This window comes from Lycium ferocissimum, chromosome 1, assembly GCF_029784015.1.
Source record: "Lycium ferocissimum isolate CSIRO_LF1 chromosome 1, AGI_CSIRO_Lferr_CH_V1, whole genome shotgun sequence".
NCBI classification, from domain to species: Eukaryota; Viridiplantae; Streptophyta; class Magnoliopsida; order Solanales; family Solanaceae; genus Lycium; species Lycium ferocissimum.
Genome location: NC_081342.1, coordinates 13,545,277 through 13,566,638, shown reverse-complemented (window position 1 = coordinate 13,566,638; position 21,362 = coordinate 13,545,277). Strand labels below are relative to the sequence as shown.

The window sequence follows — 21,362 nt, the reverse complement described above, 5'->3', positions numbered from 1 at the left end:
TTCTTTATTATCATCACCATTTTACTCTATTAGCTTGTATATAGATGAACCTTCCAGTAAAACTACTTATCTCCAACTATTGTGATAACAGCTGGATGGAACCTCTTCTGCACTTGAGAAGGGACCTTTTGACTCAATATCTCTTGCACCCACTTTGCACATTTTGTAAACAATTGACAGTTATGGGATTTCTGTCATCAATTTCAAGTCGCAAATCATTGCAGAGGACCCTCTCTTGATTAGAGTACTCTCATCTCTTGCATGTTTCAGCAGAAGGTGAAAGTTTCGCTTGAGATAGTTTACTCATATCCTACGCCGGCCTCTAGATGTACCGGTCCTTGGGTGTGTAACCATGTTCTATAGTTGTTAAAAGGGGACAGGACAGACGTGAAATCACATGGAAGGAATCTTAGAAGACCTACAATCTCTTAGGCATCCATGCAAACTTAGTAAAAAGTACAGCTATATGGAAGAAAAAGATCCTTCTTATCAATTATTTTGGAGTAAGTTTTAATCATGTTGGTACTTTTACTCGAGGACCAATTTAAGCTAAGATTTTTAGTCTTGATAGAGATTTATATGCCCATAAAAATAATAGAAAACTTCTAGTGTTAGACAACCTATTTTTTTGAAACTTTTTTTTTATGAAACTGGACAACCTATTTTTAAAACATTGGAGTTGAACGGGTTTAAATGGAAATATAGCCGATCCCAATTAGATTGGATTTTTGGGGTATTTGTTGTTGTGAATCTCGTATATTTCAATATAAGCCTTCACTATCTATTTTTTAGCTTTCTTCCTCTGCCTTCTCCAAATTTCGTGAAGACCTTGACAAAGGCCTTCCACAAACTAGGAGCAACTAGTTTCCTGGAGGTCTTTATTTTCCTGGAGCAGAATCCTTAGGGTGGTTGCATTTTCTCACTTTCTCTAAAGGAAGATATGGTGTAGCTATCATAGCCTAGCCTCAAGTTCAATAGCTTATGTATATTTTGATTAGCCTTTGACATTGTGACGAGGTTATTAAGAGAAATTCTGTTTCAATTATCGTGGTTTGAGGTGCGGTTCCCAAGCTGATTAAAGTAGACAAGCAGTTTATAGAGAGCTATTCTTATGCCATTTATTGAAATATGTGGACAACATCATCTAAAAGTTAAAGCATTAGAGAAAGGGGCACTGTACAACAACAACAACAACATACCTAGTGAAATCCCACAAAGTGGGGTCTGGGGAGGGTAGAGTGTACGTAGACCTTACCCCTACCTTGGTAGGTAGAGAGGCCGTTTTGGTAGACCCTCGGCACAAGGACAAACAGTTCAAAGCAGTATAAAAAGCCATGGCAAAATACTATAAAAAGCATGAAGAAAGGGGCACTTTCATTACCTTAATACAAATACTGTCATCTGCAGTTCAGATTCTTTTCCTTAGCCCAAGCACTTTACAAACTTTTGATGGGCTAAGGCAGCGACACTCGGGCCCAGGGTTTTGCCTACTATAGTTCCATAGTTGGTTGTGTGTACCATCTTATTGAAAATTTTAAACTATTGGAGAGGACGTTATAAAGGGAAAAGAACTATTTGGGATGGGACATTTTATGAATTTCATGAGATCTCAGCACAACTTAGGATCTAATCTGCAAACGTTTACAGAGACCTGAAGCTGAATCAGTAGCTTGTAATATTTTCATTAAGTCTCTACCATAATACCTCATGCAGATTCTAACTTGTTTGTCCAGCTTTGTGTGTCCCAGGGACAATCTTGTTCTTGTGCTGGAGGTCATATAAACTAACTTCGTAGGAGTTAGAGAATCTATGTTTGAAGAAGAGTCTCTGTTGAAATATAGGGAGAGAGGGAGACTACTGAATCATGTGAATGTGCTGGCTAATATCATGGGCTGCAAAGGTGAAAAGTTTCCTACCAGTTACTTGGGATTACCTTTAGGTGCAAAATTCAAAGACAAATCCGTATGGATGGAGTGATAGAGAAGTGTAAAAAGAAGTTGGCTCTTTGGAAGCAAGCATACTTATCTTTTGGGGGCAGATTGACATTGGTAAATAGTGTCCTTGATGGCATCCCAACATATCTAATGTCTCTGATTCCTATTCCAGCCAGTGTTGAGAAGAAAGTTGATAAAATCAGAAGGCAATTTTTGTGGCAAGGCAATGCAGAAAGGAGGAAATTTCATCTAGTAAAGTGGAGCATCGTGACAAAACATAAAAAGGAAGGGGGTCTGGGAATTAGAAATCTCAGAGCTCACAATCAAAGTTTGTTATGTAAATGGCTATGGAGGTTAAATGATGGGATAAAAGTTCCCTGGAAAGAAGTGGTAGAGGTGATTTATGGACAAGAGGGTTTTTGGGCACCTAAAGCAGTAAAGACTCCATATGGAGTTGCTGATTGGAGATATATTTGTAATCTCTGGGAGGAATTCAACACGTACGTTGTTTTAAGGATCGGGAATGGAAAAATGATTAGACTTTGGGAAGATAATTGGGGTAGTTGTGGTTTGCTAAAAAATCAATTTCCCAATTTGTACAGATTGGCCTATAATCCAGAAGTCCTCTTAGCGGATATATTTACTAATTCAGGATGGAACTTCGAGTTCAGAAGGAATCTCTTTGACAGAGAAATGCAAGAAGTTGATTTATTTATTCAGAAGATGCAATCAGTTGGGTTAGTTCCAAATAGAGAAGATAGCCTAAGCTGGGAAGCGGGTTAAAAAGGTTCTTTTACTGTTAGCTCTTTCTATAAAATTCTAAATTCCTTTCAGCCAGTGCACAGGCAAAATTGGCCTTGGAGGATGATCTGGAAGACCACAGTCCCAACAAAAGTTGCCTTCTTTGGTTGGCTTGCACCTCATGAAGCATGCCTAACACTAGAAAATCTGAAGAGAAGGGGTTGGAAAATGTGCAGCAGATGCTACTTGTGTGAGAAAGCTTGCGAATCGGTGAATCATATTTTTGTGCATTGTGAATTTACCTGGCAGGTGGGGTCCATGTTCATTGATAACTTTGGCATTCATTGGACAAGTCTGTTGGGAAGCTGCATGCCCAGATGCATCCCTAAAGAAGATATGGAGTGCCATTCCTCTTAGCATAGCTTGGACTATATGGATACAAAGGAATAAGAGGTGTTTCGAAGGAAAAAAGGAGCAGTTGCAGTCCGTGAAATATAGTTGTATGCACAACGTGTACTATTGGAAAGATGGAAATGTTCTGATGAATTTAGATGACATGCTAGACTACTTAGGTTTCTAATGTAATCTAGCCTGCATTTTCTTTGTACTTCTCGCAGTATCATCTTGATACTGCTTTTTAATAAAACTTTACCTTAAAAAAAAAAAAACGGAGACTACTGAATCAGTTGGCTCAGCTCTAAATCTGTGATAACCTAAGCTTTCTAACTCTCGCTGCTTCCTCTCCTCTCTAGTCTAAACATTCTCCTAGTTTACTGAGAATTTTACTGATGAAGGTCTGCAGAAATATGAACTTTTTTCATAATTTTGCTAACCATCTGGAGCCTTTTAAAATACCTGAAGTTCTCGTAAATTATCTTCTGAAACGGTACTCGGCAGCAAGGCCAAAGTTGAATAAATCTGCAGAGAGCGAGAGCTTATTTTCTGGCGCCATGCTCTATGATTCTTCTCCTTCATCTTCTCGTATTCCATATCCAATTAGTTGTTTTCTTCCTATTTTATTCAAGCCTATCCTCTATTTCCTTTGGTGGATCATCTGGACATTCTTAAGGGACTATTCTTCCAGGCGTTCTAATTACATGGAACTATCTAGGACTTTGACACTGGACTAGTTTCTTTTGGAAGATTGAGAGGGAGGAATTTTTGAGTTGGCCTAACCTCTGAATGATCCAGCTGTGACAAGTTTGCATTAGAATAGTTTTTTGATTTCCCTTTTCATCTGATGTTATTTATTTAGACTAATTGTAATCTCACTTACTTTTTTTTTTTTTTTTCCTTAAAACAAGTGCACCTTCTCATTCATTATCAACAGTCCAGGTAGTTGGAGTGGATAACAACCTGAGTTTATTTATCATATGCAGATCTCTTTCATTGAAGGTGATTTGGAGGAAATGTATCTCATCATGACCATGAGGGAAGGAAACTTGACTGAGCGGCTTCTTCCCTCAAGGCATTCCTTTTTCGTGCGTGAACACAGGTGACTGCTGCAGCGTTTATATTTATCTATCTAATCTGTGAGCACTTGTTTATCTTATTTTCAGTAACTTTGCTACACCAATTGGCGCACACAATTACCTTAAAGTGCCATTTGCCTTTCTTTTTTTTTTTTTTTTTTGGGGTGTTTGGGAAACAATGTTGTTGTACAAGATGATCCTATGTTATATATGTCACATGAGAAAGTTCTTGAGTTGCAACAAGGTCAGTGTCAAAATTGATCGAGTAAGCAGTAGTCCTACCAAAGTTTTTTAATTCCTTATACGTATAGCATCCGTGCTATGGCTAGTGATGGAATAGAAATCTTGTTTTCCCTTCCTAGAAATTTTTGGAAGATCATATTTTGACAGCATTGACTACATTTCCTCCTTTTAGTTGTGAATCCTTGCTGATGATTAAAGGGAGAGTTTCTTTCACCTTTATAGGTTTCCCATTGTTTGAATTTCTTGATGGATACATTATGTGAAGTCTTGCTCAAAACTTATATATTCTAATGTGATTGCAGATCTGGTGTGAGGCATACTAACGTTTTGTTGAAGAGGACAGTTTTCCGAATTTTCACCATCAACTTTTTCACGTACGGCTTCCCGGTACATGTTCTTAAACGACTATGAATTGTGGTCTGTCTTTCCTTTTTCCTCTTTGATCTCCCAAAATGCCTCCAAGTAGTTGCAACTTATATGCTCCATAATCGATTGCAACATAAATGATATTCTGATGACTTTCAGTCCAGATAACATGAAAATGGTTCCCTTGAAATCCGAGCTGATTAGATGAGTGCGTGAAACCTGATTTCTTCCCTCACCAAGAGCTTGTAATTAGCATTTCTTCCAATCCCATCTCCGTGAATCCTAGCTAGCATGTGATGTACTTTGTTTGTAAAGCATTTTAATCGTGCCTTTGAATTCAGCTACTTTCTAGTTCTTAACGTTCCTCCTAGCCCCGATGTCCCAAAGAACGTCCCCTCTTATAAATGCTGGATCTATTATTATACTCCTCTCTTTTTGGCTTTAGATACTGTAAATGTTCGAGACATTTGAGTTTCAACTTCTCTTGTCCACATCACCTGACTCCTAAGCTGATTTAGCTTCCCCCTCATCTTGAAGGTTATGTTGCAGGTAAAGTCATCGTATCCTTTTATAAAATTCCTCAAAAGTTCACCCCCAATTGGAAGTGCGATATTTTTAGTTCTCTACCCTTTTGCACAACTCCTTATCTTCTATCACTTCCCTCCATAGAGCGTGCTCCTTAACTGTGAGTCGCCATAACCATTTTCCATATAGTGCCTTGCTGACAACTCAAAGATTTTTCATCCCAAGATTCTCTATTTCGTTGGAGATATAACGTCCTTCGAATTGATGTAATGGAATTTTCTATAACCCCATTTGGTGAATTCCGTAGGAAGTTTCTTTAGAGTCTTTTCAATTACCTATGACACTGGCCGATGCATGAAGCAATAACATAAAGTACGTAGGGATGCTCAACAGAATGCTCTTAATACATACTTCATTCTCCCTTTCAATAGGTATCTCTTTTTCCTTCTTATTAGTCTTTTCTCAACTCTTTATAAATATTGGGCTCTAGGCTACTTGGTCCTTATTGAAAGCGCCCAACTGTAAAGCGAGATAACTAGTTGAGAGAGCTCTAACCCAGCAGTTGAGCGCATGCGTTAAATTAATATTGTCCACTTCACTCAGTGGTATGATAACTAGTTGAGAGAGCTCTAACCCAGCAATTGAGCGCATGCGCTAAATTAATATTGTCCACTTCATTCAGTGGTATGATCTTCCTGAAGTTGATTTTAAGGCTAGGCACTGCCTGGAACCAGAAAATGTCTAAGATAATTTTGGTGGTAGCTATCTACGTCATCAAAAACTCAACATGTCCAATTGCTGACCTGACACAACTCCATCATTGTAATTAACGCTTCTATTTCAGTGGTAAAAAACAAGTGTATCCAGTATCTGTACTATTGGTGTAAGGAGGGCTTGTTAGAGGATATGGATCAATATCTTGATTTCCTAGAGTTGTTAGGGAGAAGCATGTAATGGTTGATTGGTCTGAGTTTGATAAGATTCAACCTAAGGAAACTCTAAGAATTCAAAACAACAAAAGAAAATGAAAGGAACTTGGAAAATTGGAAAAGAAGAGATAGAAGGATAGATACTAGACCCAAAGGATAGTAAATCTATGGGCAAAATTGGGTATATCAAACCCAATCCCTCCCAATTTGATTCAACCCTAAGAACCTAAGTAATTTGAATTCAAGAAAAAGGACTCAAATGAATTCCACAAATGAGCAACCTAATATGAATTCAATGGAACTTGCAATTCAATGCACAACTAAGAAATTACACTTAGTCAATAATCAACCAAACAAACTATCTATTAACTAAATCTCTCAAAATATAAATTCTCACAATATCCAAGCTAAGTCTTCCAAATGGATGACAAGAACTATTTATACTAATGCCTATTACACCAAAAGGCCCTAAAGTGGCTCTTTTGCAAAAATACCCACATGGGTCTTCAATTGCATAGCCTCATATCTTGCAATTATGACCTCCAATTGCCATTCTAACCCCATAACTTGCAGGTATGACCTCCAATTGCAATCTTAGCCCCATAGTTGCACTTTTAGCCATTTTGCGCTTCTAGCCACTTTGCAACTCTTCCAATGCCAACTCCTAAACGTTGTAAATCCGCGAAGTCTTCTCTCCAATCTCCTCCAAGGCATCCTTTTTCATGAACAAGGCTTGCAACTCTTGAAGTTCTCTTGCTTGACTTCGAGTGAAAGGCCTTGTGCTTGTTGGGTTCATATCAGAGTTCCTCTTTCTGTTGTAATTTCTGTACCAACTTGGTACTTCATTAATAAAATTTAACCTACCTTTATCAAAAAATAAAATAAAATTAACGCTTCCATTGCTAGGATGAATAGCATAAAGATAACAGGTACTGTCTCAAGCCCCTCGAGCTACCAAAGAAATTGCACGGGCTACCACTTACTAGGATTGAGAGTCTGACCATTGGTATGCAGAACTTGATCCACTTTCGCCACTCATCCCCGAATCCCATCTTCAACATTACAGAGTCTAGCTAATTTTAGTTTAAATGATCACAGGCCTTCCCAAAGTTTAGTTTGAGCAAGATCCTTAGGTACTCCCTGCTTCCCTCTGAAGTTAACTTCTTTGCTTTTTTTTTACCCAAAGCAGCATAATGATTTCTCTTCCTTCCAAAAACGCATTCATAGAAGGAAGTTTCCCGGGGAAGTCTACAATTGAGTTTTAGACCGTAAAGGTGGTAAGGAGCAGTATATGGTTTTTCCTAGAGGAGATAGGGGGTTTGTAGTTGCCCTGTTATGGCAGGGGTTGTTTTTGTTGTAATCCTGTACCATCTTGGTACCTTCTAATAAAATTTACCTTAAAAAAGATGGTACCTTGGAGAACCATCTGGAGAAATAAGGAACCTTTGAAGGTCGATTGTTTTTTGTGGCTGGTGGCACGGAGCAGTTTTAACTCATGACAATCTTCAGAAAAGAGGGATTGCAATCTGCAGCAGATGTCTATAGTGTGAGAAGGAAGGGGAGAAGGAAGGGGAGAGTGTCAGCCACCTTTTCTTACATTGCCCCTACACCTCACAAATGTGGTATCTTCTCTTAAATATTTTGGGGGTCAGTTGGGTGATGCCTAAGACTATAGTCGAGCTTCTGCAATGCTGGCATGTGAAAGGACTGGGAAAAGGCAAACTAAGAACTTGGAACACACTGCCTGCCGTCATCTGGTGGTGTATATGGAAGGAAAGAAACTCGAGAACTTTTGATAGCAAAAAGGAATCTGTAATTAGTTTGAAGCACAGATACATTTCTTTACTGTATTTTTGGTGCAACATGGCAATAGCTAATGGTGCAGAAGCCATGGTGGACTTTTTGAGTTCATTACACAACTTGTAATGAGACTTTCTCTGTAAATTCTTGCCAGCAGTTGTGCTGCTTATCAATACAAAATACCCTTTACCAATCTAAAAGTAAAAAAAAAAATAAAAAAAATAAATGGTACTTTGATTGGAGCATCCCATTAGACATTTGCTTTGCTTTTGTCTCTAAGGAGCCGTTTGGACAACTTCCAGAAAATAAGTTTGTGCAGGTTTTTGAATAATCGTAAATCTTTTGAAGATTTGTGAGTGAATGAAGAATTTTCTTTTGAAAAGAACCCTCAAATTACCTCTTCATGTTAAGAATTGAGTTTGAGCCTAATCAACTCCAAAAGCTAGCTCATGAGGTGAGGATTGTCCAAGACCAATAAGGACATAACATGCCATTTCTTCAACGAATGTGGGACACTTGAGCGTCGACAACATAAAACGGGGCCCCAACATTATGTAAACCAAGAGTAGAGATGGGTCTAGCTCTGATACAACCTCAAAGACAACTCATGAGGTGAGATGGGGCAGTCTTAACACTTCAAAAAGCCAGGTTCTTCTAAAAAACTTTTTGTATAAACAATTGAAACAACTTAAACAAACATGTTTGTGTAAATTACTTTGCAAGACGTCAAAATATGTTTTACCATTTCAAAAAAAAAAAAGAAAGAGACGTCAAAACATGTTCCAAACAAATGCTAGGTCTTATTTTACCTTATCAAGAAAGAAACCCAGACAAATAAACCAACGCCACCTGTAGTGAAGCTCGTGTTTTCAACAAATTCAGGTTGTAATCAATCTTTTCCTTCAGAAAAGTAACCCTTGGATTCATTCTAAAGTGCGAGGCGCCACTAGATCCAAATTAGTACGACTCGTTCTGTTAGATGTTAATCTTTAAGTAACATATCATGCCGTGACTTAGTGGGTAATTTCAGTTGCAAAATTTAAATGCTATATTAGCACTTAGTTTTATTTGTAATGCCACATTATTCATCCAGAATTGATTTTTTTTCCTCCCGAAAATGTAATGAAAACATTCCAATTGAAAGTTATTATCCTCATATCCCATCAACGATACGAGAATTATTAGTGATACAAGATGTATTGTCCATATTGAAACCTTAGTTGTATTCTTTTGGGGTCCCAATGAGGACGGAAATGGTCTTTTTCTAACCCTTTCTTTGGTAGGACACACTTTTCACTTTTTCAAATTTTGATATGTATCGTGTTATATTCTCATTTAAGTATTAAACAGAGTTTAACGAGTATTATTCACCATGTTTGTTTATATGTTAAACTTCTGATGGCGAATGTGACAGGTCTCCTTGTTTGCCCTTTCTTTTTGGAGCTTCCATTTTGCAAGTATATGTGCGTTTGGACTGCTAGCATATGTTGGCTACATTTTGTATGCTTTTCCATCCTTGTTTCGTCTTCATCGACTGAATGGGTTGCTTCTAGTCTTCATTCTATTGTGGGCAGTCAGCACATATATATTTAATGTGGCCTTTGTTTTCCTCAACTGGAGGCTTGGGAAGGTATCCTTCTACTTTGCTGTTAGATTCCAGAGTCATGTCATATCGGTTAATTCTTGCAAGTTAATGAGGTCAGCGGATTGTGAACTTTTAGGACATGGAGATCTGGGAGATGGTTGGATTGTGGCGTTATCCTATTCCTGGCTTCTTCCTGCTCGCACAGTTTTTCCTCGGAATCCTTGTTGCAGTTGGTAATCTTGTAAATAACTCTGTTTTCCTGTGCTTGTCAGATGAAGAGAACCAATCATCAAATGACAGCTTCAGTGAGGAAGGTACCAATGGCTACTTTAATCTCAATCAGAAAATAGAACTGTGTCCTCATATTAACTCAGTCATTCATCGATATTCTGCCCTAAACTGGTTGAGTTAGCTAACACTACCTTAGTATTTTTACAGTAACTTGTCGTTGCTGTATATATGCAATTTATGGTAAGAGTAGAGGAAAGGTTGGGGCTTCCTTAATACAAAAATTTGAAATATTGACTGTCCAGAAAGAATATCCTTTATATTTCTTATATATAATGCTTTATTGATTGAACAGAGAGAACGTGACAGTTCCAAATTATGGATAATAATTCAGCCTTCATGTACAATCAATTGGAAGATGACTTCCATTTGCTGGGTTGACTCACCTGTCATTTATGGCCCTAATCTTGTGATGTTGAAATAACTTGCTTATGCACCTTAGAAAAAAGTGGCATGAGCTTTTGTACTGCTAGGATTATGGCAAATATTGATATGCATATGGATAAGTGTGAGTGTATATGTAGTCTTCATATTAGCAAATGTTGGCAGAATGCTAAAGTAGAGTTTTAGCTGGTTTTGGGTCGTGATATAGGATTAACAGATCATAAGTAAAACCTTCAATATTAGCTCACTATTTCTCTGTGTCCAAAATCAGATGTAACACACCGACCATGCAGGGCTATAGTGCCTTTTGATTGGCTAAAAGCAAATTTTAGCCTTGCTACAATTATTATACTACTATCATTGCTGGAGTAAGAATTTTATTGATTCACCGTCCTAATGGGTAAATCATGGTAGCTTGTTTGCTCCTGTTATTTCAGTGAACATTGAATGAAAATGAGCTTCGTTGTTTTCTATACGTTAATCATCCGGAAGAGTCACATCAATTGAGTGTGCCATATATCTGGCTAGTTTGGCTACTGATTGGTTAGCTACGCACTTAATTTGTGGTTTGAAACCTTCTGTAAGGCCAACTACTTTAGTCGAACAACACCTAAATTTTTGTTCCTATCCCTTACCCTTTCTGTCAGTATTGCCAATTCCCGGAATACTGATCTCTTCATCTAGAAGATGCAGAAGTTGTTTCGAACATATCATTTCTTCAACTTAGGCTGCTGTTAATACTGTCGATAGCATGTAAAGGCTTCATAATTTGCTCACCTTTCCTTGATTTATTTGTGATTGGGAATTCTTTTGATTCATAAAATGGGGTGCAAGAATAGTTTGGAAGATAATTTCTGTTCCATACTATGTCTCTTAATTTTTGTGGCTTCCGCTTAGATTTTTCAGTTTTCCCCTAGCACTTCAATAGCATCACTGTGTTTTATCTTTCTGCATTTGCAGTGAAAGAAGAGACCAAAGTATTAATTGTGGCAACAGTCGCCTGGGGATTACGGAAATGTTCTCGGGCTATTATGCTAGTCCTAATATTCATTATTGCAACAAAACCTGGATTCATCCATGCTGTATATAGTAAGTAGTATCACAGTCTGGCTCGATTGTTGATTTAATGGACCCAAAAAACAAGTAGTTTGAATTATGTAGTGCATGATCTGGTGCAAGGTCTTAACTGATTGTTTCTATTGTTTCAGTGATATTCTTTTTTGTTTATCTTCTGAGCCATGACATCAATGAAAAGATGCGCCAGTCGCTAATCCTTCTATGCGAGGCTCATTTTGCGGTCCTTTATATTCTTCAGCTTAATCTAATCTCTAAAACACTGGAGCATGAAAGCTCATTGAGTATGGTGATCCTGTCTCAGTTGGGTATGTTTTCTTTTGATTTGTCGTCTTGATTTCATCTAAAGAATGAATAATTAGCTCATTTCTCTCTGCTCTTGCGCATTTTCTTTCTCTACCGCATTTGTTTTTCTTTCATGGTTTGATGCATCCTTCCGGACTCCTGCAGGTCTACTCCAAAGCGATAGCTATTATGATTTCCTCGAGATAGCTGTGCTTGCGTGCTTCTGTGCAGTTCATAACCATGGCTTTGATATGTTATTCTCGTTTTCAGCCATCGTGCAGCATACACCTTGTCCTCCTGTGGGGTTTAGCATTTTGAAAGCTGGGTTAAACAAATCAGTCCTGTTGTCAGTTTATGCCTCTTCCACCAATAGAGACCATGATCCTGATCATTCACATGGTATGAATTTTCTCTCAGCCAATTCGTGATGGTTGCATGTTTTCTAATGGGCAAAGAAGAAATTGAAGTCATCAGTCACTGAATATTCACTTTAGCTTATAATTTAGTAGTAGCTAAAACATATTTTAAAAAGAGAGATTGTTACCTAACAACATTTAACAGTGGGGTAACCACAGTCAAGCAAATTTCATCCTTACTAGAAGATGGAATACCCCACCTGTGGGATTACAGTGGGTATGTCGTTGTTGTTGTTGTACTAGAAGATGGAATAGAACCTTATGTAAGGACAGGCAGGTATTACCAGGAGAAGCCTTTACTGTCCAACATAGGTTGGTCATTGGTTGATGTAAAGTGTAAGGGTAGAGTGAGATAGGAGAAAACTTTTGGGCATTAAAGGACACTAACCAGCTATCATTTCAAGAAAAGACTGCAGGAGGAAGGAGAATGGGACCTAGAGAGGGATGCAAAAATTTTGTGGAAGGAATGTTAGGCTGGATTAAAAGAGTAGCAAGCTAAATATGAGGTATGTCTAAAGGTGTAGGACCTCAACCACAAGAATTCTGATGGTGGAATGAGGAGGTGCAAAGAGTTATTAGAGCTAAAAGAAAGTGTTATAGGTAGTTACCAAAAGTAGAAGATGAGAAGTCTTTGAAGAGTATAACAGTGGTGAGACGGAAGCTAAGAAAGCTATGAAAAAGCTGGAGGAGAAGTCATGGATGGATTGTAGCAAAAACTAGGGACACCAGAAGGGGAGAAAGAAATATTTAAATAGCAGGACGGAGAGAGAAGAGAAGTAAGGACTTTTTGTTTGGTTAAACTAAAACTTACTATTTAGCCAAATAGGCAAATATGTACAAACTAGCTCATTGGACTCTGGAGCTAGATCTTACAAGAAATAACCACTGAAAACTTCAAGGCTGTTAAACTCTAGGGTAGCGAGAACTTAAATTAGGTAAGTTGTAATAAAGGCGATTCCCCATAAGTGTTGACAGCGATAATGAGATAAAGGAGAGATGTCGAGGTTATTTTGATCAATTGTTCAACTCATAATGGCATTCTAGATCTCCAAACATCTGTGCGTGATAGAAACTTTAGCTACACTCATAGAAGTAGGCTGGCAGAGGTATATGATGCCATGAAAAGTATGAGGATTAGAAAACCTGCAGTCTAGATGGTACACCGTAGAGGTTTGAAAGTGTCTTGTAGAGATTGGAGTAGGATGACTTACCGAAAATTTAATGTTATACTGGGAAGTGGTAGGATACCCGATGAGTGGAGAAACCCTGATTCCATTTTATAAAATCAAAGGAGACATCCAAAGTTGTGTTAACTATTATGGACAACTTATGAGTTTATGATGAAACTCTAATAGTGTTAGAATGTAGACTTAGCGATACTACAAGAGCGACAGAGAAACCGTTTAGATTTTTCATTTATGCTGGTAGATCTACAACATAGGCTATATTTTTGCCAAGGAGTTTGATGGAAGTTTATCGCGAGAGGAAAAAAAGATCTACGCATGATGTTTATTGACCTAGAGAAAGCATATGATAGACTGATGAAAAGTCCTTTGGTAGGTGTTAGAAAATAAATGAATTCATATTAAATATATGAATGCCATAAAAGACATGTATGAAGGAGTCATCAATAGCGTGACAATAATAATAGGAAATACAAGGAGTTCTCCATGACTATGGGTTTACACCAAAGATCGACATTGAGCTCGTACCTTTTTACCATTGTTATGGAGGAGCAAACCAACATCATGCAAGATGAGGTCTCATGATGTATGCTATTTGCTGATGCTATTGTGCTAATTGATGAAACCAGCGGAAGTGTCAACCAAAAGCTTGAACTATGGAGAAACACTCTAGGAAGTATGAGTTTTAGGATAAGAAGTAAGACTGGATATATGCACTGCAAGTCTAGTCAACATAAGAGCAAAATCAAAGTGATATTAGATGTGATTGCGGTGCCTAAATGCAAACAATTCGGATATCTATGCTTGTTGTTCTAAGAGAATGGAATGATAGATGAAGATGTTACACATAAAATCATAATCGGATGGTTTGAAGGATGCCTATCAAAGTGAAAGGTAAGTTCTATAAAACATGTACAAGATCAACATTGTTATATAGGAGTGAATGTTGGGCCTCTAATAAGTCCTAACATATCCACAAGATAAGTATCGCAGATATGCATATGCTAAGATGGATGCGCGATCATACAATACTAGACATGATTAGAAATGACCATATTCGCGAGAAGGTTCAAGTAGCATATATCGAGGATAAAATGAAAGAAGGTCGCTTGAGATGGTTTGGTCACTCCTAGTATTGTCTACCAAATGCACTGGTCCCTAGATGTAAACCATGGTAAGTGAAGGTGGGACTAGGTTGACCTAAAATCACTTGGAAGAAAGTTGTCTCGAGGACCTACAATCTCTTGGATCCTGCGACTTAGGAAAACATCGGGCACAATGGAAGAAAAAGATCGATATAGACGATAGTTATTAGTTTAGATTGTGTATTAGTCATTTTAGTACTTTTATTTTTCATCCTATGTTTTTATTTTTATTTTTAGTATTCTTGTTTTCAATAATATTGTACCAAGATGAGTTTAAAAGGAGTGACATGGTGTGTGAGGTTACATATAGCCTAGGACTTGGGGTTAGTAGTAGTTGTTGTAGTTACTGGATATTCGATCCAGATGTGCTTTCTCAGGTCTTACCTTCTGACAGACTGTGGCATGCAACATGTGGATGTCCTTGGAAGACGAGTTGACTGATTTTCTTTTGTAACTTAATGTAATGGCAATTGGTACTTGTCAAGTTTTCGTGGTTAATGTTGGGATATTGGCTCATACAAATTCTGATGTATTACAACTGTCCTTTTAATTTATCCCGTTTTACCACCTTATCCTAATGGTGTTGATTGCCTTGCAGAAAAAAGGATAGCGTCATATCTCAGTGCTATAGGGAAGAGATTTTTGTCTGTATATAGATCATTTGGAACCTATATAGCTTTTGTGACCATTCTTATCACGGTGTATTTGGTGACACCCAACTATGTGTCTTTCGGATACATCTTCCTTCTTCTGCTGTGGATCATTGGAAGACAACTAGTTGAGAAGACGAAGAGGCGCCTATGGTATCCACTAAAGCTCTATGCAATTTTAGTGTTTGTTCTCATCTATAGTTTGAGCATTTTTCCCACTTTTGAGGCCTGGATGTCCAGAAACCTTGATATTAAGGTATACCTTGGCTATGACCATGGAGCATCACTATTGGAAAATGTATGGCAGTCTCTTGCAATCGTAATTGTGATGCAAATGTATAGCTATGAAAGGCGACAAAGCAAATACATCCATTCAGAAGATCATGGTCCATCGCAGTTTGGGATATTCGGTTTCATCAGACGGTTTCTCATTTGGCACAGTCATAAAATTTTGTTCATAGCACTGTTTTATGCATCATTATCTCCAATAAGTGCATTTGGGCTTTTCTATCTTCTGGGGCTTGTCCTCTGTACAACCCTGCCAAAAGCTTCCCGAATACCATCCAAGTTTTTCTTGATTTACACTGGACTCATAGTGGCCACGGAATATCTGTTTCAGATGTGGGGTAAACAGGCTGGGATGTTTCCTGGACAAAAGCATTATGCTTTATCTGTTATCTTGGGCCTCGAGGTGTATAGACCAAACTTTTGGGGCCTTGAAGCAGGTTTGAGGGCGAAAGTGCTTGTCATTGCCGCATGTACACTTCAGTATAATGTTTTCCATTGGTTGGAAAATATGCCAACTTCTCTTTTGAATGGCAATAGATCTGAGGAACCTTGTCCACTATTTGTCTCAGAAGAAGATGTACTACCTTTAGATCCTGACGGGGAAAGCAAGCCGGTAACAGACTCCAGTGAATTGTCTACGCAAGGGATGCGGCCATCAAGCAAGTCATGGCCTTACTTCGGCCAGAATCTCTTTCAATCATCTGATGATGTGTCCTCCAGCAGAGGAGTCTCCGAGTATAGCAGCAGGAGTAAATATTCTTTTGGTTCTTTCTGGGGAAGCAGACAGGAGAGTCATAAGTGGAATAAGAAGCTTGTTGTTTCACTGAGAAAAGAAAGACTTGAAACGCAGAAGACTACCTTGAAAATTTATTTGAAGTTCTGGGTGGAGAATATGTTCAACCTCTTTGGGCTTGAGATTAATATGCTCGCATTGCTTCTCGCCAGCTTTGCTTTACTTAACGCTGTCTCCTTGCTCTACATTGCTTTGCTAGCTTCTTGTGTTCTTCTGAAACGGCGGATCATTCGTAAAGTTTGGCCAATTTTTGTACTCTTGTTTACTTTGATTCTTTTGCTTGAATACTTTGCCATGTGGAAGAGCTTGATGCCTTTAAATCGGAATATACCAAATCAGACCGTGCATTGTCATGATTGCTGGAGCAGCTCAGATGCATATTTTGATTATTGTAAAAAGTGTTGGCTTGGTACGACTCTTCAGTAATATTTGGCATTGTAGTTTGTTACGCCACATCTGATTTTTTTCACCTCCATGCGTTTCCCTATTTTTCAATGTTCCTTTTTTGTTTTTGTTTTTGTTTTGTTTGTTTGTTTGTTTGTTTTTTGTAAGGTAATATGAATTTTATTAATGATGGGAACAAAGCCTGTATCATAGCGGTATACCAAAAAGTAGAAAACCTACAAAAAAAGTAGTGATTCTCTACAAAAAGACGCCCATTAAATCTTCTATACAAATAGGAAGCTCATGCGTGCAAAAAAAACGAAAAATCTAGGAAAATTAACATTTTCTCTCCCTTCTGCCTTCAAAGTAGTGCTTTTCCATCTATCCCTTTATTTTTTCCTAGTATGGTATCCATTTTTATATTCAGAAGCATTAGCTTATTCATTTGCAGAACCCATTCCTTTTTGGATTTGAATTTCACTAACTGGGAGAAAACCCAATTTTCCAAATCCCATCCCCCCCCCCCCCCCCCCCCCCAACAAGTTAGCTCAAATAAGCTGTTATTTGAAATTGTCATCTTCACTGAAACAAAATATTTAGATGAACAATTAGTAGCTAAAAGAGTAATGGATTGATGCCTTTTTTTTTTTTTTTCCCTCTTAAAATTTGGGAGCAGCTTCTTTTGCGAATTGTTTTAAATATCTGATTCTAGATTTAACACCAGTGACTTGTGTTGCAGATGTTTTGCTGAAACCTTTTTGTTATACTTTCTGAACTGTTTTTGGCTTTTCCTTCTGACAGGGTTTACTGTTGATGACCCTCGAATGCTGATCAGTTATTATGTTGTCTTCATGCTTGCATGTTTCAAGCTCCGTGCTGATCGCACATCCAGTTTATCAGGGTCATTTACGTATCGTCAGATGCTCTCACAGCGCAAGAATTCTTTCGTGTGGCGAGATCTTTCATTTGAAACCAAAAGCATGTGGACCTTTCTTGACTACTTGAGACTCTACTGCTATTGTCATCTTCTAGACCTCGTGCTTGCTTTGATACTGATAACGGGGACCCTCGAGTATGATGTTCTACATCTTGGATATCTTGGCTTTGCTCTGATCTTCTTCCGAATGAGGCTTTCGATTTTGAAAAAGAAAAATAAGATATTCAAGTATCTTCGCATGTACAATTTTACTGTCATAGTTCTCTCTCTGGCCTATCAGTCTCCATTTATTGGTGATTTTAATGCGGGAAAATGTGAAACTATAGATTACATTTATGAAGTGATTGGATTCTATAAATATGACTATGGCTTTCGCATTACCTCGAGATCAGCTTTGGTCGAGATCATAATTTTTGTGCTTGTCTCACTGCAATCGTATATGTTCTCTTCCCCAGAATTTGAATATGTGTTCCGTTATCTTGAGGCGGAACAAATTGGTGCTGTTGTACGTGAGCAAGAGAAGAAAGCTGCCTGGAAGACTGCACAGTTACAGCACATTAGAGAATCTGAGGAGAAGAAACGCCAGCGAAATTTGCAAGTGGAGAAGATGAAGTCTGAGATGCTCAACCTACAAATACAGCTTCATAGTACAGATACAAATTCTGCTGCCACCCGTGGTGACACTTCTCCTGCTAGTGAGGGTATAAGGAGGAGGAAGAATTTTTCAGCTCCGAATTTAGAGGAAAGAAGACCAGATAAACTGGAGATAAATGTTAATTCAGACTCTATTTTTTCTCATGATTTCCCTGAATCTCCAAATAGTACCAGGGCAGGAAGCCCATTGGCAACAGAACTTCTGAAGCACCCTATTGAAACTCCTCTATGTGAAATAAGTGAAGTTGAAGAAGATGCAGGTGATAATGCTTTGAACCTGGACAAAGAAAACAAAATAAGAGGCCAATCTAAGGATAATCCGTTAGTTTCTGCAGTACAGTTGATCGGTGATGGTGTTTCTCAAGTACAGTCCATTGGGAATCAGGCTGTAAACAATATTGTGAGCTTTCTGAACATTCCACCAGATGAGTCTGATTCTAATGAGACCTCAACTGCTGGGGAGGGAATATCTCATGAGAGAGATGGTGAGAATACCACGTATACTCGTCTGGACCGTTCTTCTTCTCTGCAATCTGATAGGAGTAGAACGTCTGAAGCAGCAAGTCTGCAAATTGGGAGAATCTTCTGTCACATATGGTCCCAGATGCGTTCAAATAATGATGTTGTGTGCTATTGTGGCTTTCTTCTTGTCTTTCTTTGGAATTTCAGTTTGCTTTCTATGGTGTACCTGGCAGCTCTCTTTCTATACGCGCTTTGTGTGAACACTGGGCCAAGTTACATTTTTTGGGTCACCATGCTAATCTACACAGAAATATACATTTTGGTCCAGTATCTTTATCAAATAATTATTCAGCACTGTGGTTTTAGCATTCTGTCCACTACTCTTCAACAGTTGGGTTTTCCCACAAAAAGGATAACATCAGCTTTTGTCATAAGTTCACTGCCATTATTTCTGGTGTACTTGTTCACCCTCATACAGAGCTCTATAACTGCAAAAGATGGTAAATGGTTTTCTCTGGGATACAGTACTTGGAAAAGTAGACTTTTGGACCCAAAGGAGGACCTAGTGGCATCTGGGTGGAGTGAGAAGGCGAAGAAACTCTTCCTTCCATTCAAGAATATGGTGAAATTGGCGATCAGAGGCTGTAGTAGATATTGGAAATCACTAACACAGGAGGCAGAATCGCCACCATACTTTGTGCAGTTGTCCATGGATGTTCACATGTGGCCAGAGGATGGAATCCAACCAGAGAGGATTGAATCTGGAATAAATCAGTTGCTAAGGCTTATGCATGATGGTAGATGCAAAAACCAAAACCCCAGCGATTGTTCTTGTTCTAGTAGGGTCCAAATTCAAAGCATCGAAAAGAGTAGTGAAAATCCAAACATCGCATTGGCTGTTTTTGAAGTGGTTTATGCCTGCCCATTGACAGAATGTACACCTGAACAGTTCAAATCACTCACTCCAGCTGCTGACATAGCAAACGAGATTCGTGAAGCACAAAGCATAGGTGCTGTTGAAGAAGTTGGATTTCCATACCCTATACTCTCCATCATAGGCGGGGGTAGAAGGGAAGTTGATCTTTATGCTTACATTTTTGGTGCTGATTTGAGTGTGTTCTTCTTGGTTGCTATATTCTACCAATCTGTTAAAAAGAACAAAAGTGAGTTCTTGGATGTTTCCCAACTTGAGGATCAGTTTCCCAAGGACTATGTATTTATATTGATGGTAAGCATGTTTACATTGTCTATATCATGCTTTGCAAGATTTTTTTTATTGAAGATATTGGTCACTGTTGTGGGGAAAACCACAAATGAACAGCCTTTTCCTTGGGGAAAAAAGTTGTTTTGGCTCTACTGATCAAAGCTTCCAGTACTGACCAACTAATAAAGAATGTCGAACAGCTGTCGTCTATCTTTTTTGCAGTATTGACATGTTTAGGTTTTATTCATATGTCGGCAGAATTGCAATTCTGAAGGAATATGCCAGTGATTCTTGTTTTTCGATTAGCAGGATACTGTGTAGAAAGCTCCTATAACCCGGCTGAAATAGTAATACCTGCAGCATGATAATATGTGGTCTCTGATTCTCTTCTATGTTTTTCTGCAGGCAATATTCTTCTTGATTGTGGTTGACCGCATCATATACCTCTGTTCGTTTGCCACAGGAAAAGTGATCTTTTACATTTCAAATCTCATTCTTTTCACATATGTCGTCACGGAATATGCTTGGAATATAGATGCACAGCAAAGTGCTGCTGGATTAGCCCTCCGTGCAATATATCTGACAAAAGCAATATCTCTGGTATTGCAAGCCATACAAATCCGCTATGGTGTTCCTCACAAGAGCACATTGTATCGCCAATTCCTCACCAGCAAAGTTGCTCAAATAAATTATCTAGGTTACCGGCTATATCGTGCTCTTCCTTTCCTGTATGAATTACGGTGTGTACTGGACTGGTCTTGCACAAAGACTTCATTGACAATGTATGACTGGCTGAAGGTGAGATCAAATTACCAAATTCCTATCTCCCTCCCTCCCCCCCCCCCCCCCCCACCACCACCACCACCACCACCACACACACACACACACCCCCCACTCAAAAAAAAGAAAGATTAAGAAAAAGCTGGAGAGAATTAGCAAGTTTGGTCTACAATGAGCCGTAATTGCATAACTATCTATCTTGACTCAGCGTAAAGATGTCCAGCTCATTTCTGTTTTTTAGCACCTAGCAGGAATTAATTTTAAAAGAAGTCCCTTTTCCCTGATTTGGTTCTCAAGTTAGAAGGGGTGAGCATATCTTCTTAAAATAAACAGTGAGAAGGTAAGTATTTTCTTCATGAGACTGATGTTTTGGTACTTTTTCTAGTTGGAAGACATAAATGCGAGCTTGTACCTTGTCAAATGTGATGCTGTTCTAAACAGAGCTACACACAGACCAGGGGAGCAGCAGACCAAGATGACCAAATTCTGTAACGGAATATGTTTGTTCTTTATCTTAATCTGTGTAATCTGGGCTCCCATGCTGGTAAGTGGTTTGTGAACTGATCCTCAGATCTATGTGCTATACAATTGGCAACTCAAGATTTTCATTCAGATAAAAGGATCAAGTATATAGTAGTTATTTCGTTCAGATAAACAGATAGAATCTTTTGGAGCACATTATGTATTTATGAAATCATTTTAATGAATCACTGAAATGGAATAAGGAAAATATGTAATCATCGATTCTGCATCAGTGCTTGCATGCCCTGACAGTTTGAGAGTATTATCTATATCTACGAATCCCTTCATTTCACCGAACAACTTGTAGAATTTGTCTT

General features: G+C 38.4%; 1 protein-coding gene across 4 annotated transcripts in view; it reads left to right on the top strand.

Annotated features, from left to right (window-relative positions):
* LOC132048961 (piezo-type mechanosensitive ion channel homolog) overlaps positions 1 to 21,362 on the top strand; it is a 33,086-nt gene that overhangs the window by 8,177 nt on the left and 3,547 nt on the right. For 2 of the 4 annotated variants that reach the window (XM_059439650.1, XM_059439644.1), the window contains 11 exons: positions 4,055 to 4,170; positions 4,693 to 4,777; positions 9,425 to 9,640; positions 9,732 to 9,909; positions 11,228 to 11,356; positions 11,476 to 11,649; positions 11,792 to 12,025; positions 14,970 to 16,511; positions 17,288 to 19,767; positions 20,149 to 20,541; positions 20,909 to 21,067. In XM_059439650.1, the coding sequence (XP_059295633.1) occupies positions 4,055 to 4,170; positions 4,693 to 4,777; positions 9,425 to 9,640; positions 9,732 to 9,909; positions 11,228 to 11,356; positions 11,476 to 11,649; positions 11,792 to 12,025; positions 14,970 to 16,511; positions 17,288 to 19,767; positions 20,149 to 20,541; positions 20,909 to 21,067 (5,706 nt within the window). The remainder of the gene's footprint in view (positions 1 to 4,054; positions 4,171 to 4,692; positions 4,778 to 9,424; positions 9,641 to 9,731; positions 9,910 to 11,227; positions 11,357 to 11,475; positions 11,650 to 11,791; positions 12,026 to 14,969; positions 16,512 to 17,287; positions 19,768 to 20,148; positions 20,542 to 20,908; positions 21,068 to 21,362) is intronic. The other 2 variants (XM_059439657.1, XM_059439661.1) reach the window with 2 other exon arrangements.